Genomic DNA, 24547 nt, shown 5'->3' with positions numbered 1-24547 from the left:
ACTTTGATGATGATGTCGGCATCCATCCCACACAGGTGACTTTATTTTCCCAAATTTTAATTCTGTTCGGATCTGAAGCGAATCTGTGCATCTTGAAGCCCTTGTTGTGTCCATTTGTGCATCCAAATGCACCCGTCATTTTCAGTGAATAAATAAATAAAATAGCTGGATTTACCTGCAGACAGATTAACAGCAAAGGCTATTTTGGAACCAAGATGGCACCATGAGTCACGTGACTAGTTTTTTTTTTTTTTTGTTTTGTTTTTTATTTGTCGTGGCACACCAGGATGCACCCATCGTCTCATATGGCACAACACTGCCACCTCCTGGCTGTCATTAGTTAACACCAGGCCACCTACTTTCAACCTGAGTGGTCGGAGCGGTGTAAAATTATCACTTGACTACATGAACGATTTTAAAACTGTAGCTTTAAGCAGAATTAATCACTGTTGTCAGCTAATCACAATTTATATTTATGTCAATTGAAGCAGTTGCTGTAAATTGTACAGTGTGGCCGCTGTCGGGACTATTGTTTAAAGTGTTTGTGGGATTTAGGCGTATTGTTGTCATTTATAATGACGCAGCAGTGGCTTTCTCTTGACCCTCCCCTCGCGCCGTTTGTGGGAACTTCCTGGTTATGGCCACATTCATCCCTCTCATCCGCACAGCAGACCCACGATTTATCCGCAGGAAACAAATATTCTCCTTGTTCTGCAGGCTCCCGTTTAGCCGTCGCAGCATGGCTACAGATCCCACGGACACAACCCGCTTCGACTTTCTGGTGATCGGCGGCGGCTCCGGAGGTCTGGCCGGTGCTCGGCGGGCGGCGGAGTTCGGAGCTTCCACCGCCGTGATCGAGAGTCACAAACTCGGAGGTACCTGCGTGAGTACACATTAAACTCCGCCATACGCCGCCGTACTAAAGAATATATAAAAACATAGAAAATACAGTTACCAGCTTCACAGCCAAGCCCCCAGACTCATTTTGTGTTGTTTTTGTGTGGGGTCGTTCAAGTTCATGTATCACCGGGACGTACTGTAGCTAAAATTGAACGCACACCCAGTGAAAGCTGAATATGTGGAAAATCTTTCACACTGATATTCTATCTCTTTTTGGTGACAAGTCTACATTGTTTTTGGTGGTCTCCTGCAGTTCATAAGAAAAAAACTGATTTTTACTATTTTTGCAATCGTCATTGGTAAGTGCCTTTGTGTCGTCATGTACCAGTAAGTGCAGAGGTAAATAAATTTGTGATGGGATTTATTTATTTATTATAAAATTGAAATGAATGTCACATTTGACATCTATTGGGTTAACAATAGTTGGATTAAAAAATAAATAAAAATACAATAACTCACTCTAAAAAAAAAAAACTTTGAATGCTATTTTTTCTCAAATCTATTTGTTTATTAATTTTTGCACAGCACCTATAAATAATAGCAGGAGCTCACCGAAAGTAAATGTGTTTTTAAAATTGAAACGTGGTCACATTTTCTATATGAATGCATAATAAAACATTAATTCATGTCTGTATGCATTTACACATATTACTTATTTGACAGACATTTTAGGTACATGAACATAAGCAGTTAATTGATAAAGGGTGACCCTGGAAAATATTCTTTATAAATTTTGACAGTTAGTTGTTAATGCATGTCATTTACCAAAGGAAAAAATGTCAAACTGACTGGTTTCGGCTTCACAAGTGAGGATATGTTCCTTTTCTGTTTTTTGTTTGTTTGTTGTTGTTGTTTTACAGCAAACTAATTATATTTGATATTTAACTACTAATTGAACAAAAAAGTAATTTGAAGGTGTCACTTAGTGGACATTCTTATATAATTTTTCTGTGATGCTTTGAACTAAATCATAATGTTTAAATTTACTCAATAATGACAATAATAATTAGTTGCAGCCCTTGTCTATTTTTCTGTTTGCTGAGATGACAGTCCGGTGAGACAAAGTAAGAATTTTACAGAAGTAAGTAGATGATGTGAAACCAGGTAAACTCCTTCTGCTTTTAGGACTGTTTGTCACACAAGAAAAACACCTTTGTGAAAACTTGGAATGGACCTTCTCTGTGTTACAGTTTAGTGGTTGAATCATCCACCTCCATCTGTTACATCACATCCGTCTGTCCCGACAAAACCTGATTAATTGGCTCAGGAGGTCGGACACACTCTGTCCATCTGACATCTAACACCTGTTTCAGGTGTTGAATGTCACAGTCTCCCAAAAGCTGAATTACAAACCAGCAGAATGAAAAATTAATTCAAGCAAATAAATAAATAACACTGCCAAAATATTTCATAATAAAAACTAATCAATTGATTATCTTTCTTTTTACTTCACTGTCGCGGGGCATTGCTAAACACATATAGATCTGATCAGAATTTTTTCCAAAGGTAATTTAAATCAGACACTCCACCGCTTCAATTCCAAGAAACATACAGCCCAAATTCCAGTGAAGTTGGGACGTTGTGTAAAATGTAAATAAAAACAGAATACAATGATTTGCAAATCCTCTTCAACCTATATTCAGTTGAATACACCACAAAGACAAGATATTTAATGTTCAAACTGATAAACTTCATTGTTTTTGTAGAAATATTTGCTCATTTTGAAATGGATGCCTGCAACACATTTCAAAAAAGCTGGGACAGTGGTATGTTTACCACTGTGTTACATCACCTTTCCTTCTAACAACACTCAATAAGCGTTTGGGAACTGAGTTGTTGAAGCTTTCTAGGTGGAATTCTTTCCCATTCTTGCTTGATGTACGACTTCAGTTGTTCTGCAGTCCGGGGTCTCCGTCGTTGTATTTTACGCTTCATAATGTGCCACACATTTTCAGTGGGCGATAGGTCTGGACTGCAGGCAGGCCAGTCTAGTACCCGCACTCTTTTACTACAATGCCACGCTGTTGTAACACGTGCAGAATGTGGCTTGGCATTGTCTTGCTGAAATAAGCAGGGACCTCCCTGAAAAAAACGTTGCTTGGATGGCAGCATGTTTTGCTCCAAAACCTGGATGTACCTTTCAGCATTGATGGTGCCATCACAGATGTGTGAGTTGCCCATGCCATGGACACTAACACACCCCCATACCATCACAGATGCTGGCTTTTGAACTTTGCACTGGTAACAATCTGGATGGTCTTTTTCCTCTTTTGTCCAGAGGACATGACATCCATAATTTCCAAAAACAATTTGAAATGTGGACTCATCAGACCACAGCACACTTTTCCACTTTGCATCTGTCCATTTCAAATGAGCTCAGGCCCAGAGAATGCGGCAGCATTTCTGGGTGTTGTTGATGTATGGCTTTCGCTTTGCATGGTAGAGTTTTAACTTGCACTTGTAGATGTAGCTACAAGCTGTGTTATCTGACAACGGCTTTCTGAAGTGTTCCTGAGCCCATGCGATAAGATCCTTTACACAATGATGTTGGTTTTTATTGTAGTGCCGCCTGAGGGAATGCAGGTCACAGGCATTCAGTGTTGGTTTTCGGCCTTGCCGCTTACATGTACAAAGTTCTTCAGATTCTCTGAATCTTCTGACTATATTATCAACTGTAGATGATGGAATCCCTAAATTCCTTGCAATTGAATGAAACATTGTTTTTAAACTGTTGGACTATTTTTTCACGCAGTTGTTCACAAAGTGATGATCATCGCCCCATCTTTGCTTGTGAACGACTGAGCCTTTTGGGAATGCTCCTTTTATACCCAATCATGACGCTCACCTGTTTCCAATTAACCTGTTCACCTGTGGAATGTTCCAAGCAGGTGTTCATTGAGCATTCATCAACTTTCCCAATCTTTTTTGCCCCTGTCCCAGCTTTTGTGAAATGTGTTTGTTGGAGGCATCCATTTCAAAATGAGCAAATATTTGAACAAAAACAAAAAAAAGTCTATCAGTTTGAGCATTAAATATCTTGTCTTTGTGGTGTATTCAATTGAATATAGGTTGAATAGGATTTGCAAATCATTGTATTCTGTTTTTATTTACATTTCACACAATGTCCCAACTTTATTGGAGTATGTTGAATGTAATAACACTTCTTACAGCAGTGGGCATGGCGCACAAAGACGGAAGGGCTGACTCGTTGTTTGTGTTGGGTTTGTGATCGCCTTTGATTCTACTCAGGAGCATTGGTGGTGCTTAAACTCAAAGCTGGCTTGTCAATAGCTGACAGTGTACTGGAGTTTATCGGTTTAGTGTCATAAAAGTTAACTTTTCAGTTAGCGGATTAGCGGTTATTGAAGCTAACTTTTTGGTTAGCTGTGCCCACCACTGGTTCTGGCCAAAATTAAATATTTTATATTTCTTATAGGTTATGTTCACTATGTGTAAATGCAATACAGGAAAAAAAAATATGTGCAGGGTTTTTTTTTTTCTTTTTTCATTATTTTTTATAATTGTTTTATGAATTTTTAAATGTACTATGTTACACAGATTTGCAGAACATGGTGATATGATCTTCACTGTGTTCAGTGATGAAACATCATACATAAATTACATTTGTCCCCGCAGAACATGTTGCAAGAACATTTATTATCAGTTTGTTGACTTGACATGGAATGACTCTGATTGGATAAAATAATTTCCTGTAAGTGGTAAAATTGTGATGACCTTTTACAACATTTATGGTGTCAAACAACTGTGTTTTTTTCAGTTGGCTTAATTATCAGTGTAATTATTGGTGAGAAGGAAATGACCTGTAGATTTGTTAAATGTGATTGCATGAAAGCAGGCTGTTTCTCAGATTCATTGCTCACTGTGGTTAAAACATGGAAATTCATGTTTATACTCAACAGTTTTTACAAAAAAACTACCTCACCTACTACTGCTACTACTTCTACAAACCAAAGCATTTGATGGTCTGTTCATTTTGTGTACCTTTTAATTTGAACAAATTGTTTACTTATTTGTTCAAATTGTAATAATATATATATATATATATATATATATATATATATATATAATGTGTTGAATCTTAATTTCTGTATATTCTTTTTTTTTTTTTTTCAGGTTAATGTTGGCTGTGTCCCTAAGAAGGTCTTGCCCCCTCCACATTTCCTCATAATATGCATATTTTGAACTCAGTACTTTTTTGTGTGTGACGAGTCTTTCCTTTTCCACACAGGTTATGTGGAATGCAGCCGTGCACGCGGAGTATCTCCATGATCACAGCGATTACGGTTTTGATGTTGGAAATGTGCATTTCAATTGGGAGTAAGTTGTCTTTTGATGTCCTTTTGTGAAACAAAGAGCTGTTTCTTGTCTTTCCTGGAACAGTGTGATGTCTGCCTGTAATTTTTGTTGCTTCACTTTGAGCCACTTCTTCCTTTTTGTGTGTAGCTTTTGTTAGCTCACAGTGATTATGTAACATACAGCCGTGGAAGGAGTGACCACAATCTGTTGACTTATCAACCAAGCAAGCATTTACTTTCCTAACAGGGTGTGACTCTTTAAAGATATTGTTGTGAAAGTGTAGTGACACGGACCCACAACAGGGGGCGCAAATGAACGGTCAATAGATGAGCCAAAAAGTAACAATTTAATGTTGTGAAGGTGCACAACGAATACACAAACAATCTCAGAATCTGATAACAGTCAATCCATAAAGGTGACGTGTGGGCAGGCTCGAGGATAGAAGACGTCTGTCCTGAGAAGAGCCGGAACCACACGATTTCCGCCGCCACCGAACCTGGTGAATACTGGAGCCGCCAAGTCCCGAATTCCCAGGTGATCACCATCCCCGACTGTCGGATCTGGTACTGCTGGCGAAGAACAAAGACAGTCAAGTGTGGGTGTGTGTACACCCCGTAACAACAACGGTGGGAATGCCACCTCCACCTCTAACACACACTCGTGCAGCGTCTGTTTAACCACTTATCTGACGGGACGTAGGACGAAACAGTCGCGAGCCACGCCGGTCCTCTGGTTGACAGCTGCAACACAATAGCTCTTGGAATCAATTAATACAGGCAGAGAAGTTACCTCCATAGAAGTACGATATCTCGGCAACGAGGTGGAGATGACGTCTGGTCTTTATGGAGTGAGATGATGTAGAGTAGATGGGTGACAGCTGTCAAGAGATAATGAGTGACAGCTGTCACCCTCGGCTGTATCCGTGGCAGCAGCGCCCTCTCGTGCCTGAAGCCCGCACTTCAGGCAGGGCGCCCTCTGGTGGTGGGCCAGCAGTACCTCCTCTTCTGGCGGCCCACACAACAGATATGAGGGTTTAAAATCTACGAGCGTGTTACCCATGGGGATCCACAGGCCCTAAATTGGGTAGTCTTTATAAAATAGGTAGCTGACATTTTTCAAGGTTGACAATAAATTTTGCAAAGTTTCTCTAATGAGTTGGAATGGAGTGTTAGGCCAGAATGTTTTTAGAACCTTAGACCTCAACAGTTTTTAGAAGAAGAAATCAGCCCTTTTGCTTCCTGTTAATTACATCATTTTTTTAAATGTTAATTTACTGTCTTAATGTATTTAGAAATTGTTTAGGTTCTTGTTATCATATGCACACTATTGCCATTATTATTATCATTAGTATCATTATTATTATTTAGTTTTGTTTTATTATTACTTCTGTTTTGTCATTTGATTTTTAAATGGACCACAATGGAAAGTAAGTGTTTTCACTTTCTTGTCATCTCAGTATTTTTAACATTTGCAATTATATTATGCACTTAATTGAACTTACTAAGTAAAATCACGCACTCTTTCAATATATATTTCACACGCCACCCCCTGCTGGAATGGCGTGTGAGTCCAGAATATAATGATCACATGGTAGTTAGCTAATATCCATATTTCTGTGAAGGCTCTCAGTTGTCCAGGCGGTTTCCGTAGTAGAGAAGCTTGAATCTTCGACTAAATCCTCAGCTAAATTTCTTGCTCTGGTAGTCTGACTTCTGTCTTGACTCTACAAGAGCTGAGGAAATGTCCTCGTATCAAGCAACCCAGTCCAGTCGAAGATTCAAGCTTCTCTACTAATATCATAGTTTCTCTAAAAATATTAGTCCTATAAACTTTCCGTTTTGTCTGTGATCGACGTTATACACACATACGCATACATAGTTTTTTTTCTTTTCTGCATTCTGTTGCAAGCAGGTGCTTTTAATTTTACATACCCTCAAACAGAGACTGTGGCGGAAGACATCAAACACAGTAGTTTTCACTCATGGTACCAGCAACATGACACTTGACTAAACTGACTAAACCAATTGACGTATAAAAACACAATAAATTAATAACACTAACAACACTGTTAAACTAACACGAACTACAAAAACAACATTTAAAACCCCAAACTCCCATGGTGCATTACAGCACAATGTCCATTGTTCACTGTTGTTGGCTAATATCGCTAATTTCTCCAAAAAATATTACACTGGTCAACTCGATTTTTCTTGCATGGAGTTTTTCTATGGATTTTGGATAATTTGGGGCCCTGAATCCGACTCTGATGTTAGTTTTTGCCAATCACATCATGTTTTTGAGATATGAAAACATATTTCTGGTATCAAGTATTGAAGCAAAAACTGCAGTCTCGCACACCTCTTCGGCACCATAAGCGATATTATGGCTCTTGTTCACATTTTGTGAACCTGGTTTAAAAACTATGCTTTTGAAGCTGCTTTTGTACATGATTAGTGGCGTCAAACTTGTGAGTGAATGAGCAACTTTTACATAATCCAACAATACGGAACATGCAGATTGCAAAAAACGTGAAGTGATAGAGCAAATCTGAGCTCAAATTTGGATTCGGCACCCCAAAAATTACCCTAGATCAGTTCGCAAAGTCTATGCAATAATTTTTTTGTTTTTGTTGTTGTTATTGTTGACTAGTGTTAGTCCTATCGACTTTCTGTTTTCGTAGCGTTCATCCTTGACCCAAAATTCCTAAGCATACCAAAAGGCAAATGTCAGCTTTCCCCAGTTTGTCCATCATTGAAGCCATACACACACAGAGGCCACTTGCCTATTATAATATAAATTATACATGGTGGTATTATACATTTTATCCAATAATTACCAAGTATGAGAACTATACAGGAGGTGGAAACTATCAGGAAGAACTGATTTATTTTGTTGCACTTGCACGTTTTTTGAACACATAAATTACTTTTATGAGTAAGCAACTGAAAAAAGAACTTAACTTTTTACCTTATGTGTTGTGTTTGCAGAAGTCTTAAGGCCAGAAGAGACGCTTATGTTAGTCGCCTAAATCACATTTATCGCAACAACCTTGACAAGGTGATTTCCTAGTTATTTTTTATAGTGTCTCCGATCTGTATCATGCTTCTTTTATATGACTGACCTCCAGGAGAAGGAAAGTAATTGGTAATTTCGGTATGTGATGATGTTTTGTTTTATTTATTTAGGCAAAGATCAAAACGATTCATGGTTATGCTCGGTTTACAAATGATCCTGAGCCAACTGTGGAGGTCAATGGAAGAAAGTATACAGCTCCTCATATCCTCATTGCCACCGGAGGGCACCCTTCTGTTCTGAGTGATGATGACGTTCCTGGTATGAGTTCTGTTAGTTGTCATTTCCTTGAACTAGTGTTCCCATGAATGCTGATTTTTTGCAATATATTTTTGTTTGTTCCAGGAGCAAGTCTGGGCATCACCAGCGATGGCTTTTTTGAACTAGAAACTCTTCCAAAGTAAGCATACAGAAAGTCTTAATCAGTTTTTGTTCTCTTGTTGGATGTGTACTTGTGTAATTGTTCTTTGCTTGTTTGTTTACCCATCAGGCGTAGCGTCATTGTGGGTGCTGGATATATTGCCGTAGAGATGGCAGGCATCCTTAACACCTTAGGGTCCAAAACTGCTCTCATAATTCGACATACAAGTGTAAGTAAAAGCAAAGATTTGAAAGTCCATCTGTGATACTGAAATACTGAAGTGATTTTTATTATTATTATTTTAGCTCTACGATCATATAAGTATGTGGTTCTCTTCGCCTGTACGGTGTCTTTGTAGGTTTTGAGAACTTTCGACAGCTTCATTAGTGCGCACTGTACAAAAGAACTGCAAAACACGGGCATTGACTTGTGGAGAAATTCTGAAGTGGCATCTGTGAGTAAAACAGATAAGGGTCTGGTGGTGACAGTGGTTGTCAAAGATCCAGAGAACAAGAATGATGAGCAAAAGATCCGTACCATTGAGGAAGTGGACTGCTTGCTGTGGGCCATTGGCAGACAACCCAGTACATCTGGACTGAACATTGGCGCGATGGTAACAAACGCAGTGTTTCTTAGTGTTGTCAGTGCTGAAATTGCGATGTTCCAAAATTAACAAAATAACACTGATGGGTGGTGGGCAGGGCTGCATCCAGAGGGGATTACAGAGACCTTGTAACCCCCTCCACCCCACCTTTACCCATGAACAAAAAAAATGCACTCAGAATGTTTAAAAATGTTATTTATTGATAACATTCACCACTCTAGTCATACACTTAACAAAAATATAAACGCAACACTTTTGGTTTTGCTCCCATTTTGTATGAGATGAACTCAAAGATCTAAAACTTTTTCCACATACACAATATCACCATTTCCCTCAAATATTGTTCACAAACCAGTCTAAATCTGTGATAGTGAGCACTTCTCCTTTGCTGAGATAATCCATCCCACCTCACAGGTGGGCCATATCAAGATGCTGATTAGACACCATGATTAGTGCACAGGTGTGCCTTAGACTGTCCACAATAAAAGGCCACTCTGAAAGGTGCAGTTTTGTTTTATTGGGGGGGGATACCAGTCAGTATCTGGTGTGACCACCAATTGCCTCATGCAGTGCAACATATTTCCTTCACATAGAGTTGATCAGGTTGTCAATTGTGGCCTGTGGAATGTTGGTCCACTCCTCTTCAATGGCTGTGCGAAGTTGCAACATGGAGCTGTGCATTATCCTGCTGCAACATGAGGTGATGTTCTTGGATGTATGGCACAACAGTAGGCCTCAGGATCTCGTCACGGTATCTCTGTGCATTCAAAATGCCATCAATAAAATGCACCTGTGTTCTTCGTCCATAACAGATGCCTGCCCATACCATAACCCCACTCGATCCACAACATTGACATCAGAAAACCGCTCACCCACACGACGCCACTCACGCTGTCTGCCATCTGCCCTGGACAGTGTGAACCGGGATTCATCTGTGAAGAGAACACCTCTCCAATGTGCCAAACGCCAGCGAATGTGAGCATTTGCCCACTCAAGTCGGTTACGACGACAAACTGGAGTCAGGTTGAGACCCTGATGAGGACGACGAGCATGCAGATGAGCTTCCCTGAGACGGTTTCTGACAGTTTGTGCAGAAATTCTTTGGTTATGCAAACCGATTGTTTCAGCAGCTGTCCGAGTGGCTGGTCTCAGATGATCGTGGAGATGAATATGGTGGATGTGGTGGTTACACGTGGTCTGCGGTTGTGAGGCTGGTTGGATGTACTGCCAAATTCTCTGAAATGCCTTTGGAGACGGCTTATGGTAGAGAAATGAACATTCAATACACGAACAACAGCTCTGGTTGACATTCCTGCTGTCAGCATGCCAATCGCATGCTCCCTCAAAGCTTGCGACATCTGTGGCATTGTGCTATGTGATAAAACTGCACCTTTCAGAGTGGCCTTTTATTGTGGGCAGTCTAAGGCACACCTGTGCACTAATCATGGCGTCTAATCAGCATCTTGATATGGCACACCTGTAAGGTGGGATGGATTATCTCAGCAAAGGAGAAGTGCTCACTATCACAGATTTAGACTGGTTTGTGAACAATATTTGAGGGAAATGGTGATATTGTGTATGTGGAAAAAGTTTTAGATCTTTGAGTTCATCTCATACAAAATGGGAGCAAAACCAAAAGTGTTGCGTTTATATTTTTGTTGAGTATATAAATCAGAAGCCACTGTATATGAGCACCAGTGGCCACGATAATTATGATCTCACTTGTCTAAAGCCTGTATAAATGCTCATTATTATAATTAGTAGTAGTAGTAGTAGTACAACCCCAATTCCAGTGAAGTTGGGACGTTGTGTAAAACAGAATACAATGATTTGCAAATCCTTTTCAACCTATATTCAATTGAATACACCACAAAGACAAGCTATTTAATGTTCAAACTGATAAACTTTATTGTTTTTGTGCAAATATTTGCTCATTTTGAAATGGATGCCTGCAACACGTTTCAAAAAAGCTGGGACAGTGGTATGTTTACCACTGTGTTACATCACCTTTCCTTCTAACAACACTCAATAAGCGTTTGGGAACTGAGAACACTAATTGTTGAAGCTTTGTAGGTGGAATTCTTTCCCATTCTTGCTTGATGTACGACTCCGGGGTCTCCGTTGTTGTATTTTGCACTTCATAATGCGCCACACATTTTCAATGGGTGACAGGTCTGGATTGCAGGCAGGCCAGTCTAATACCCGCACTACATCTTTACTGCAATGCCACACTGTTGTAACACTGCAGAATGTGGCTTGGCATTGTCTTGCTGAAATAAGCAGGGATGTCCCTGAAAAAGACGTTGCTTGGATGGCAGCATGTGTTGCTCCAAAACCTAGATGTACCTTTCACCATTGATGGTGCCATCACAGATGTGTAAGTTGCCCATGCCATGGTCACTAACACACCCCCATACCATCACAGATGCTAGCTTTTGAACTTTGTGCTGGTAACAATCTGGATGGTCTTCTTCCTTTTTGTCCGGAGGACACAACATCCATGATTTCCAAAAACAATTTGAAATGTGGACTCATCAGACCACAGCACGCTTTTCCACTTTGCGTCTGTCCATTTCAAATGAGCTCAGGCCCAGAGAAGGCGGCGGCGTTTCTGGATGTTGTTGATGTATAGCTTTCGCTTTGCATGGTAGAGTTTTAACTTGCACTTGTAGATATAGTGACGAACTGTGTTAACTGACAGTGGTTTTCTGAAGTGTTCCTGAGCCCACGCAGTAAGATCCTTTACACAGTGATGTCGTTTTTTAATGCAGTGCCGCCTGAGGGATTGAAGGTCACAGGCATTCAATGTTTGTTTTCGGCTTTGCCGCTTACATGTAGAAAGTTCTCCAGATTCTCTGAATCTTCTGATTATGTTATGGACTGTAGATGATGGAATCCCTAAATTCCTTGCAATTGAACGTTGAGAAACGTTCTTAAACAGTTGGACTATTTTTTTTTATGCAGTTGTTCACAAAGTGGTGATCCTCGCCCCATCTTTGCATGTGAATGGCGGAGCCTTCTGGGGATTCTCCTTTATACCCAATCATGACACTCACCTGTTTCCAGTTAACCTCTTCACCTGTGGACTGTTCCAAACAGTTGTTCTTTCAGCATTGTTGACCCTGTCCCAGCTTTTTTGAAACGTGTTGTGGTGTATTCAGTTGAATATAGGTTGAAGAGGATTTGCAAATCATTGTATTCTGTTTTTATTTACATTTCACACAATGTCCCAAGCTCATTGGAATTGGGGTTGTAGTAATAATTAACATGTTGGGGTTTTTTGTTCCCTCATTATACAAGTGAATGAATGAATGAATAAGTTTATTCAGCACGCACATGAACAAAATACCAACATAATAAAAACTCTTACTAACATAACAAATCAAAAAACAAAAGAAAATACAACAATAACTCGAACGATTTCCCAAATTGGGTGCGGCCGAAAGGGCATGGGCTAAAGCAAAAGCTTATAAACGCCCACCCCGGCGTACACCAGTTACTATACACAGTTAAATACACTCAAAACGAGATAACAATCAGAAAATAACGTAACTGAACAGAACAGAACAATCAAATATATGATGTGCAAGTAAACAAAAAAGAAAATAGAACCACATAAACAATTAGCCTAACATAACATACTATAGTGAGAAATTGCATTGTTTTTATAGAACCTTTTAACACCTACCAGTGAATCACATGATTTAATACTATCAGCACAATTATTCCATATTCTAACACCTTTTCCAGGAATACAGTGACTTTTAACTGGACACCCTCATTTTAAACAACTCCTGAACGTGTAGAGGCAAAAGTTTATTTTTAACTTTGTACATGATCTGTATCGTAAAATAATCAACCAAATCTTGAAATTTCAAGATACCCAGACAAACAATTGGTTTGTTGGTTCATAGTATGGTTTTTTACTTCTAACTCTTATAGCCCTCTTTTGTAACAGAAAAACTGAATTTGTTTTTGTTTTATACGTGTTTCCCCAAACTTCAATACAATAGGTCATACAACCCCTGGCAATAATTATGGTATCACCGGCCTCGGAGGATGTTCATTCAGTTGTTTAATTTTATAGAAAAAAAGCAGATCACAGACATGACACAAAACTAAAGTCATTTCAAATGGCAACTTTCTGGCTTTAAGAAACACTATAAGAAATCAAGAAAAAAAATTGTGGCAATCAGTAACAGTTACTTTTTTAGACCAAGCAGAGGGAAAAAAAATATGGACTCACTCAATTCTGAGGAATAAATTATGGAATCACCCTGTAAATTTTCATCCCCAAAACTAACACCTGCATCAAATCAGATCTGCTCATTAGTCTGCAGCTAAAAAGGAGTGATCACACCTTGGAGAGCTGTTGCACCAAGTGGACTGACATGAATCATGGCTCCAACACGAGAGATGTCAATTGAAACAAAGGAGAGGATTATCAAACTCTTAAAAGAGGGTAAATCATCACGCAATGTTGCAAAAGATGTTGGTTGTTCACAGTCAGCTGTGTCTAAACTCTGGACCAAATACAAACAACATGGGAAGGTTGTTAAAGGCAAACATACTGGTAGACCAAGGAAGACAATAAAGCGTCAAGACAGAAAACTTAAAGCAATATGTCTCAAAAATCGAAAATGCACAACAAAACAAATGAGGAACGAATGGGAGGAAACTGGAGTCAACGTCTGTGACCAAACTGTAAGAAACCGCCTAAAGGAAATGGGATTTACATACAGAAAAGCTAAACGAAAGCCATCATTAACACCTAAACAGAAAAAAACAAGGTTACAATGGGCTAAGGAAAAGCAATTGTGGACTGTGGATGACTGGATGAAAGTCATATTCAGTGATGAATCTCGAATCTGCATTGGGCAAGGTGATGATGGTGGAACTTTTGTTTGGTGACGTTCCAATGAGATTTATAAAGATGACTGCCTAAAGAGAACATGTAAATTTCCGCAGTCATTGATGATATGGGGCTGCATGTCAGGTAAAGGCACTGGGGAGATGACTGTCATTACATCATCAATAAATGCACAAGTTAGTTTATGATGATATTTTGGACACTTTTCTTATCCCATCAATTGAAAGGATGTTTGGGGATGATGAAATCATTTTTCAAGATGCCATAGAGCAAAAACTGTGAAAACATTCCTTGCAAAAAGACACATAGGGTCAATGTCATGGCCTGCAAATAGTCCGGATCTTAATCAAATTGAAAATCTTTGGTGGAAGTTGAAGAAAATGGTCCATGACAAGGCTCCAACCTGCAAAGCTGATCTGGCAACAGCAATCAGAGAAAGTTGGAGCCAGATTGATGAAGAGTACTGTTTGTCACTCATTAAGTCCATGCCTCAGAGACTGCAAGCTGTTATAAAAGCCAGAGGTGGTGCAACAAAATACTAGTGACGTGTTGGAGCGTTCTTTTGTTTTTCATGATTCCATTTTTTTTCCCTCTGCTTGGTCTAAAAAAGTAACCGTTACTGACTGCCACAATTTTTTTCCTGATTTCTTATAGTGTTTCTTAAAGCCAGAAAGTTGCCATTTGAAATGACTTTAGTTTTATGTCATGTCTGTGATCTGCTTTTTTTCTACAAAATTAAACAACTGAATGAACATCATCCGAGGCCGGTGATTCCATAATTTTTTGCCAGGGGTTGTATATGGGACAAGTAATGAATGATACAGCATGACCAACGAATGTTGGGGGAGAAAATAATGTGCTTTGTACAAAATTGAAATAACTTTTGAAATTTTAGATTTGACATAATTTATGTGGGTTTTCCAACTTAATTTATCATCAATAAAAATGCCAAGAAATTTAGTTTCAGATACAGTTTCAATTTCAACATTGTTCAATGATAAGTTTCTATTTAAATTCTTAGGGTTATTTCCAAATATAATACCCTTAGTTTTACCAAAATGAAGTGACAATTTATTAAACTCAAACCAATATTTAAAATTTAATAATTCCGTCTCCATCCTTTCCAAAAGCTGTTCCAAATTATCCCCACTACTGAACACAGTTGTATCATCAGCAAACAAAATACAACGCACAGACTTTGACACCAAACCTATATAGTTAACATACAATAAATCACAACAGAGTATAAGTCTTAAGACTTCCCAAACTAGTAAACAAAATTTAAACCACTTACGAGTATACTTCACACAAAACAGTAATGTTGAAGAGCAGAAACCAGTGTTTAAGGGGTAAGGGAAAACTTTGGGGATTCTTTTTATTTTTTTCATCCTTGTACTACATTATGTGATGTTCTTGACTTGGCTAACAGTATGTTACAGTTTTGAAGCTTTGCTTTCATTGTCAGGGCGTGGATACAGATGAGAGAGGTCATATCTTGGTGGATGAGTTCCAGAATACAAGTCGCCCTGGGATCTATGCATTGGGGGATGTTTGTGGCAAAGCCCTCCTTACACCTGGTATGAGTGGCACTAACAGCCCAAATCTTTTATTTATCTATTTATTTATTTTAAACACAGTTATAGTAGAAACATAATTATGTCAGCTGTAGTGTTTGGCCCAAAAATGATACGAGATAACTAATACTGGAATGTCTGTAGCTGCCACGAGAGCCAGAAAACACAAGCCTGTGTTGTCTACAGTGCAAAGTATGGTGTGGGTTTTGAGTGGAAACATAATTTTGACACATATAGTGGGGTAATTTTTTCCTTCTGCTTTTCTAAATCATAATACAAGAAGGTGATTTTTTTTTATGAGTTAATGTTTTGCACAAAGATGAGGCAAAAGGTTTTAAGGTTGACATGCTCCTTTTGCATTTCTGTGAAATCTGTCTATTGTATCCCGGGCAGCACGGTGGATTAGTGGTTAGCACTGTTGCCTCACAGCTAGAAGGGCATGGGTTCGATTCCCACCTGTGGCCTTTCTGTGTGGAGTTTGCATGTTCTCCCCATGTTTGCGTGGGTTTCCTCGGGGTGCTCCGGTTTCCTCCCACATCCAAAGACATGCGGGTGAGGTGGATTGGAATAGTGATGGGATGAACAACACTGGTGCGTCAACACTGTGCCGAGCACACAAGAGTGAAACCCCGTATTGGTGCGTGTATCGCTTTAAGACAAAATCACGTGACCGATACAGGAGCTGTGTCATTCACTGCGCCAAATTGTGTTTATAAGGAAACAAACTGTATCGACATGTTGCGGATTTGTTGGATGGAGTTTTTGCTGGTGGATTTTTGCTTGCCCTCACCTTGTTCCACTGACTTCATGGATCGTTCAAAGACGTTTCCCCAGTCTGGAATAATTTTGATCTTTTGACATCAAATAAGATTACATATGTTTGTACTCCTTTACAGTACTGGAAGAATAACCAGAAAACATATCCACACCTTTATCAACTCGCACTGAAATGTTTATGCTCACCATCTTCATCTGTACCCTGTGAAAGAGTTTTTTTTTTTTTTTAAGGCAGGGGAAACTGGTGTGTAAGAGGAGAAATTGCCTTGGAGCAAAGAAACTTCAGAAACCTTTGTTCCTCAATAAAAATGCATAAATGAATCTACTTTTAGTCTTTTATTTCATATCAAGTTAACAAATTTCCATACATAAGTTACAAATTTTAACTCTGACTTTTATTACAGACAAATTTGATATATTTTACAAACCAACTCAGTTTAGCATTTACACAAACAAGGTTTTAAGCAAATTTTAAACTCTTCTCATGAACAGCTTAACTCGACACACAAATTGAGCACATGAAATTATGCAATGATGAGATCATATTTTAAATAGAGGACTGGCGATTAACTATTTCACAGGCTGATGTTGCGTTTGCAGCACGTTAGCTTTTCCATCTTATTTTCATTTTATTTACCTGCAATGATTTTATAACTACTGCAGGGGTCACTATTGAGCGACCAACACTGTCAATACAGTGCTGACACAGTTTGTGTAGTGTGTCAGTACACTCCTTGAGGTATCATCATCCCATCACTAGATTGGAATCTTTAAATTGTCGGTAGCTGTGTCTATGGGTGTGTATGTGTTTGTTTGTCTTTGTGGCCCTGTCACAGACTGGCGTCCTGTCCTGGGTGTACCCCACCTCACGCTCTATGACTGCTGGGATAGGCTCCACAGCCCCCCGTGACCCTTGATTGGACTAAGCGGTTGAAGATGTGTGTGTGTGTGTGTGGTGTGGTGTATGTGTGTGTATACCCATCTCCCTTCCCCAAAACAAGGGTAAAACACCTTGCAGCTCAACCTGAGTTTAAAAAAATAGAAATACAGTATTGTGGTGAAACCCAAAGACAGCAGTCTACATCTCACTCTGAAATCCACTAAAATAAAATGTTTTTCTGTGCAGGATTCAAGGCTGTTTATTGCCATAATCACCACAGATACATTTGTAAATATAGTCCATGGAGGAGTGACATTAGACTTCCCTGGTTTGGTGTAAAGGTGTCACTTTACGCTGTACACTTTTAAAACTCAGAAAAGGATGAAACATTATAAGGTTTCATAAAGATTGAGTTTTCTTGCATGTAAACAATAAGAAAAAGAAAAACCAAAGACTAGCAGTGTTCAAAGAATCATTTCCCTCTGTTGGGTGATGGAGGTAATAAGAAATATCTAATAACAGCAGCAGTTAAAGCTGCAGTGTGTAGGATTTAGTTCATTAGCAGAAATGGAATATAGCATTCGTAACCACCTGTTCATTCAGGTATATTTACCTTGTAACAATGACGATGCATTTTCATGAGCTTAGAATGAGCCCTTCATGTTTACATGGTAGAGGACCCCCTCATGGAGGCTACTGTCTTGATACAGTAGCGTAAAAGGGACATACTTACTCCACCTTTCATATTTTACAGTGCAGCCAGAGGAATCAGTGCTTGATCCCCTACACACTGTTTACTGGGTGCTAGTGTAGGCTAACAAGTTTGAGAACTCTCATTTTGGTGAAATGGAGGGTCATACATGTTTATTAGCCAAGGAGAAAGCAAGGGAGCATGAAATTCCCACAAAACAAAAAAAACACACTAATTCTCGCTATGTCTTCTCTGTACGGGCAGTTGCCATTGCTGCAGGCAGAAAGTTGGCACACAGACTGTTTGAGGGGAAGAAGGATTCCAAGTTGGACTACTCCAGCATTCCCACAGTGGTGTTCAGCCATCCACCTATTGGCACTGTGGGTCTCACAGAAGGTGAGTATATGATCTTCAAATGTGTAGAATCAGGCATACTGTAGACCTTTACCACTTTAAAAGGCCTCATTTTTGTCCTTTTTTTGGTGTTGTGTACTGAAAATGCTCTGTTGTTCCATTTGGCTAACCCCTTGACTCATGTTTTTGTCACAGAGGAGGCAGTTAAAAGTATGGGAAAGGAGAATGTGAAGATCTACAAGACTGCTTTCACTCCAATGTATCATGCGATCACGAGCAGGAAGAGTCAGTGCATAATGAAGCTGGTCTGTGCCGGCAAAGAAGAAAAGGTAGGAGTCATGTCTTTATGAGGTAATGGTTACGTTGTCCTTTTTATACTTTATTTATAACTTCATTTTACGAGAAACAGAACACAATACACACATGCCCTCCCACCCCCAAACAAGACATGTTAACTGAAGACGAGAGAGAAAAAAGCAACAAAAAATCAAAAAGGCAGCAATAATGGCAGTACAACCTAATAACAATAATAAATTTGTAAATGTATAAAAAACAAGCAAAAAAAAAAAAAAACATACGTTGCTCCGTCATGTTTATGGTTTATGTATTGACAAGGAGATGTTTAATTTATAGTGGGTTTTTTACATAGTCAAAGAAAAGACACTAAATCACCCAAAATTTCGCACGACAGTTATTTCTGCAGAGCATTTCCTTCATCCAGCCATTAAATGAAGGAGGTTTGTCTCACTTCCACTGGAGAAGAATGAGTCTTCACGCCATTAATAAAGCAAAAGCTTTGACCCTTACTTGCAATCTAGGAGCAGTGATCTCTGGTGGAGGAACTTTGAAAATGGAAATGTATGGGAAAGGTGTTATTTTGTCCTTTTTACCGGCTATTTTTCAAGATTTTTTTTTTTCTCCATTCCTTCATTTTCTACCACTCATCCGGGTCACGGTGGCAGCAAAGCAAGCAGCTCATCCCACGCTTCCCTGTCCTTGGCCAAGTCCTGTAACTCTTCCAGGGGGATCTGGAGGTATTCCCAAGCCATCTGGGAAATATAATCCCTCCAGTATGTCCTGGGTCTTCCCCAGGGCCTCCTCCCATTTGGACATGCCTGGAAGACCTCCCTAGGAAGATGGCCACAGGGCATCCTCACCAGCTGTCCGAACCACCTCAACTGGCACTTTTTGATGCGAAGAAGCAGCGGCTCTACTGTGAGTTCCTCCTAGATAGTCAAGCTTGCCATCCTGTCGAGGAGTGTAAGCCCAGATACCTGACTTAGCGCAGCGCATCTGAACAATTATGGCGAGATGTTACATCGATAGTAAACATAATTTTACAGATTCATTATCTAACTCATAAGAAGGAATGAAAATGCAACTGTTTTACCAAGCCATTACAACAAATAATTACCTTTGAGATGATTCGAAATGCGTTCTCCACCGCACGATGTGCACAAGACAAGCTGCAGCTGTAGATAACTTCTCTGTGATTCTGGGAGTGATGAGAGATGGTATCATCAGCCAAGTTCTGAGAGCAAATCTGTCATCGGCTACAAAATGATTATTTTATTTTATTTTTCTATAAAGTAGCATCAAGCAGGACAAAAGCAGGTCGCATTGGCACTATGAATTGCACGGCAGTGCGGGGATCAAATTCATGCAAGTGTCACGGTGAGTTTAATGTTGAAGATTTACACAGATCCGATATGTTCCAGCTTCCATATTCTGCAGACATAACAAAGCACAATATCAACATCCATACAATTCAGACTGAGCACACAATTAATTCCACATGGTAAAACCATTTTTGTATCGTACTAAATTAATTCAGCTTTGAGTAAAGTTCCGTTCCAGGTGGTTTCTAAATCCTCAGATTAGGTACAGGCCCTTCAAAAGTTACAGTACAAATCCAATAATCAATTCTTTTGCAGCTGATCATTCATGAGTCACATTTTATTCCAGGCATTGCCAGGCAATATTGTATATACATGGTATACAACTTCATACTCATGCACTGCACAGGCATGGCGCTCAGCAGGATAAACCAGTTTATCACCCAAAAGTCACGGAAAAGTAACAAGAACTACCAAAACCACTTATTTATGGAAGGAAATGTTGTCTCCTTCTTCCTCCGGTTGTGGCATTGCCAACATGCGCAGCTTTCTGGCATTTTTCAGCTGTTTATTGACGAGCTTTATGATCTATGTCGGTGCACACTGGCCACTGAGTTGCCCTGTTCCAAAATTTAGTGGGGGAGCTAAACTCCATGTGTGAATGTTCTGTCGAGTTGAGCATCCTGACAACATTGTGCTGTAATTACAGCGTGCACATGCAAATTTTAACTTTTTAAAATTGAAAAGACATTTATTGCTGTTGTATTTTCATTCCTCGGTCACTCGGTCAGTAAGGAGAGGCACGTCAACCCGACGGGGGAGGTGTGGATGGGGGAGGTGTGAAAGTCTGGGTAGAGAGAACTGCGTATGCACAGTTGTGCGGAGGGCTGGTCTCTCAACAGGAATGACATCTTGTCAGAACACCGGCACGCGTCTGTGTGACCGAGGACTCTCGTACTCATATATGGCTCTGTGAAATCACATTACCTCAGTCAAGATACAGGAGCAGCTTGTCATGTGCCAACACTGCCATCTTGTGACCATAGATGATAATGCAGTATATGTTCATCTATATAAATTGCACCGGAGTGTAAGTTGCAAGACCTCCCAAACTATCATCTTCAACCATTTTTCCGGGTTCGGGTCACGGGGGCAACAGCTTCCCTTTCCCATGCCACACTGACCACCTCTGACTGGGGGATCCCGAGGCATTCCCAGGCCAGTGTGGAGATATAATCTCTCCACCTAGTCCTGGGTCTTCCCCAGGGTCTCCTCCCAGATGGACGTGCCTGGAACACCTCCCTTGGGAGGCGCCCAGGAGGCATCCTTACCAGATGCCCGAACCACCTCAGCTGGCTCCTTTCAACGCAAAGGAGTAGCGACTCTACTCCGAGCTCCCCACGGATGACTGAACTTCTCACCCTATCCCAAACTAGTAAAAAAAAAAAAAAAAAAGACTTATGCTCCAGAAAATGTGGTATCGGTATGTATGATCAAAAATACAGTATTTTGTACTTCAAATGATCACATTCACCATAAACCACATTAACATTGCTCAGGTTCAGATGACTTTATTTACTTTATTTTTAGCCTTTCCAATTTACACAGTAAATATTCATAATAAAAATTAAATAATACATGAAAAATCAACAACACTCAGTCAACATATCATCAGATCGAGGCACGACTCAAAGAGAGAGAGCAGCAAACATCCAACAACTGCAGATCACCACATATGAGCTGATGCATGTTGTTAAAAAAAAATTTAATGCAGTGATGGTGGTGGAGTGGCGGGGGGTATATAAACTCTTGCAGTATTTGGTGTTTTTTGCTAAAGAGGCGAACATGCTGTCAACAAGAAGATGCCACATTTATGTTTTCTTTAAGAAGTCCAATATTGGCCCTGAGGCTGATTGGTGTTGGAGCTTTATCACTGGATTCCACAGCATGAAGTGCAGGGATTATACTTCTCCGTCACTGTGATGGTTTCGCACTGACGCTATACTTACAAAAGGTGAAAGCTGGACGCAAAATATCAAATGTACAGCATTCAAAACGTTCAAAAATCAGTTTTTAGAATAACGTCTGTTTGTGTTTTCCCTCCTGGCAGCGAGTCTCTGTGTCTCTTCATTTGTGTCCTGTCTGTACTCTGCTGCGGGGGGGGGGGGTTGTTTGAGTGTGTCACAGAACAGTGAAGGCAGAGTGCAGAGTTTTACAAACTTGTTTTTAAACTTTTCTTTCAAAGTCTGAAGTGTACAGAAGTGCATTGCATTCACTGGATTAAAAAATAGACACCTTATCTCGTAATTACAAGAACATTATCTTGTAATTATGAGAAAAGATCTCGTAATCACGAGATCAGGATCTTGAAATTACGACATCAGGATCTCGTAATTATGAGAAAAGATCTTGTAGTCTACAAAACCTCATGGATGGGACACCAGCCAATCAGAGGTTACTTTCCCAGCCAAAACCAGTACCTATTCGTAGTTGGGTGGACTGAGACAATGCAGATGAGGTGTTTTCCCAATGACACAAACAGGTAGTGTGACCTGGAATCAAACCCAGGTCTACATGTTGGTAGCTCATTTCCTATCCTGCTTAACTACTTGTTCTCTGTACAGTGTTAACATTGATTCAGTGTTTAGTCCTGAGGAAAACACCAAAAGCCAACTTTTACCAGTGATACCTCAAAGATTCAAATCAGAAACCTTTCCTTTGAAATCAGCATGTCTGTGCTTGTTCTCCGTGGGTCCTTATCAGTAATTTGGGGTAATATCGACATTGTTTTGAAGTGGAACATTCACTGAAGAACCTGAAAATCACATTTAGAGGGATTATTGTAAGAGTGTCTGATATTGGAAGTTGCTTTAAGGCCACAGCTGTTTGAACTATATTGTCTTAATTTTTCACTCTTGTGCACCAATTAACGGCGCAATTTCTCAAAACCTGAATGGTATCTTCTCCTCCAGGTGGTGGGGCTGCATATGCAGGGCCTGGGCTGTGATGAGATGCTGCAGGGCTTCTCTGTGGCTATCAAGATGGGCGCTACCAAAGCAGACTTTGACAACACTGTTGCCATCCACCCCACATCATCTGAGGAGTTTGTTACAATGCGTTAATGTAACCAAAGTCTCTCTTACTTTCTTATATGAGCCAGCAATCACCACCGAGCATATGAGAACATATACGTTGGCCACTTCATTTGGTACACTTGTTTCAACAAACAACTTATTTCAAGGTCTTGCGGGAACTGAGTTCTGGAAGGTTTGGCCAGGTGGGAGGGAGGTGAGGGTGGGATCAAGAGGATCTGCTGCAGTTCAGCCCAAGGAAAAGTGACTGAAGTGAGTTTGGGTCGTGGTTGTTGGTACTCAACAGGATGGGTTGAGTATTTCAGAACTTGATGATCTACTGGTATTTCACACACGGTCTACAAAAAAATGGCCCAAAAAAGATGAGGGCTGTGGTTCTCTGAGCAAAAATACCTTGTTGGTGGCAGAGGCCAGAGAAGAATGTCCAAACTGTTTTGAGTTGATAGGAAGGCTCCTTTAACTTAACTAACCACACTTTACCACCAAGAAATGCAGAAGACCATAGCTCAATGCACAACACATCAAACCTGGAAGCAGACGAGATATGGAGTCTACACTGGGCATAAGCTCACCCGTATTAGGCAGTAGAATGTTGGAACTCTGTACCCGGTCTGATGAGCCTCAGTTTCTGCTGTGACAATCAGATATTGGTGTCAGAATCTAGCATAAACAGGAAAGTGTGAATCCATCCTGGCTTGCATTGACATTTCAGGCTAGTGGAGGTGTAATGACGTGGCAGGTCTGTGCACCATCAAGACAGTCTGGGCTGAAATCTCAGGGCAATGTTTTCAGCACCTTACTGAATCTATGCCGTGAAGAATTAAGGCAGTTCTGAAGACAAAATTTGACACCACCCTGCAAGGTGTACCTAATGAAGTGGCCACTCTGCCTCTTCACTACTTAGTACTACATTTACACTGCTTGAAAAATCAGACATATTTCCACTTTCCCTTATGCAAGTGACCTTATTTATGAGAATTATTTTTCAAATTTTTACCTAAATGGACCAAGTCCAAGTTATGGCTTTAATAAAATTGTATTGTGGGTCTTGATTACACTATGTAACAAATATTTATTTTTGTTTTGTTCCTGGGTACACAGTGTGTTTTCCTAACCAGTTATGCCTTAAATAAATAGAAAATAGCTGTTATTCCACAGAAACTTTGCTTCTGTGATCGGGACAATGATATTTTGAAATTTGTCTGTTTTTCAAGAATATTCTCGATTCGCCTTCACTACTACTGAGTAGTCTTCTAGAATATTCTTTAACTGCTAGAACTGTCCAGAATTTTCTAGAAGTTTCCAGAATTATCTAGAAATTTGAAGATACTTTTAGAACTTTGTAGAATGTTAAAAAAAATAAAATCAAAGTTTGTGCTGAATGTAGTCATTTCTCCATAGACTTTAGACATAAGCAGTTGAAATATAACACTTAGAAG

General features: G+C 39.8%; 1 protein-coding gene across 3 annotated transcripts; it reads left to right on the top strand.

Moving 5' to 3' along the window:
- Nucleotides 1-552: 552 nt before the first annotated feature.
- Nucleotides 553-24031, top strand: gsr (glutathione reductase). 3 transcript variants are annotated; one of them, XR_004563714.1, is made up of 13 exons: nt 553-883; nt 5035-5061; nt 5150-5238; nt 8205-8274; nt 8403-8550; nt 8635-8689; nt 8780-8879; nt 9009-9263; nt 15590-15701; nt 18311-18442; nt 18596-18729; nt 22989-23232; nt 23341-24031. XR_004563714.1 is itself a non-coding variant. In XM_034181949.1 (12 exons), the coding sequence occupies exons 1-12, from the start codon at nt 638-640 to the stop codon at nt 23136-23138; spliced, it is 1518 nt and encodes a 505-aa protein (XP_034037840.1). In that variant the 5' UTR covers nt 553-637; the 3' UTR covers nt 23139-24031. The 3 variants fall into 3 exon arrangements, 2 of the variants coding, with proteins under 2 accessions (XP_034037840.1, XP_034037841.1); XM_034181949.1 differs by having other exon boundaries at nt 22989-24031; XM_034181950.1 differs by having other exon boundaries at nt 749-875; nt 22989-24031.
- The last annotated feature ends 516 nt before the right edge of the window (nt 24032-24547 follow it).

The sequence above is a fragment of the Thalassophryne amazonica genome, chromosome 11 (assembly GCF_902500255.1).
Source record: "Thalassophryne amazonica chromosome 11, fThaAma1.1, whole genome shotgun sequence".
In the NCBI taxonomy this organism is placed as follows: Eukaryota; Metazoa; Chordata; class Actinopteri; order Batrachoidiformes; family Batrachoididae; genus Thalassophryne; species Thalassophryne amazonica.
This window is presented reverse-complemented; position numbering and strand designations above follow the sequence as displayed.

Bases quoted from the DNA above. Each gene is read 5' to 3' on its own strand.
- gsr (XM_034181949.1), top strand. From the start codon at position 638: ATGGCCACATTCATCCCTCTCATCCGCACAGCAGACCCACGATTTATC. The intron at 15,702-18,310 runs GTATGAGTGGCA...CTGTACGGGCAG, and splicing joins CAAAGCCCTCCTTACACCTG to TTGCCATTGCTGCAGGCAGA. The intron at 18,443-18,595 runs GTGAGTATATGA...TTTTTGTCACAG, and splicing joins CACTGTGGGTCTCACAGAAG to AGGAGGCAGTTAAAAGTATG.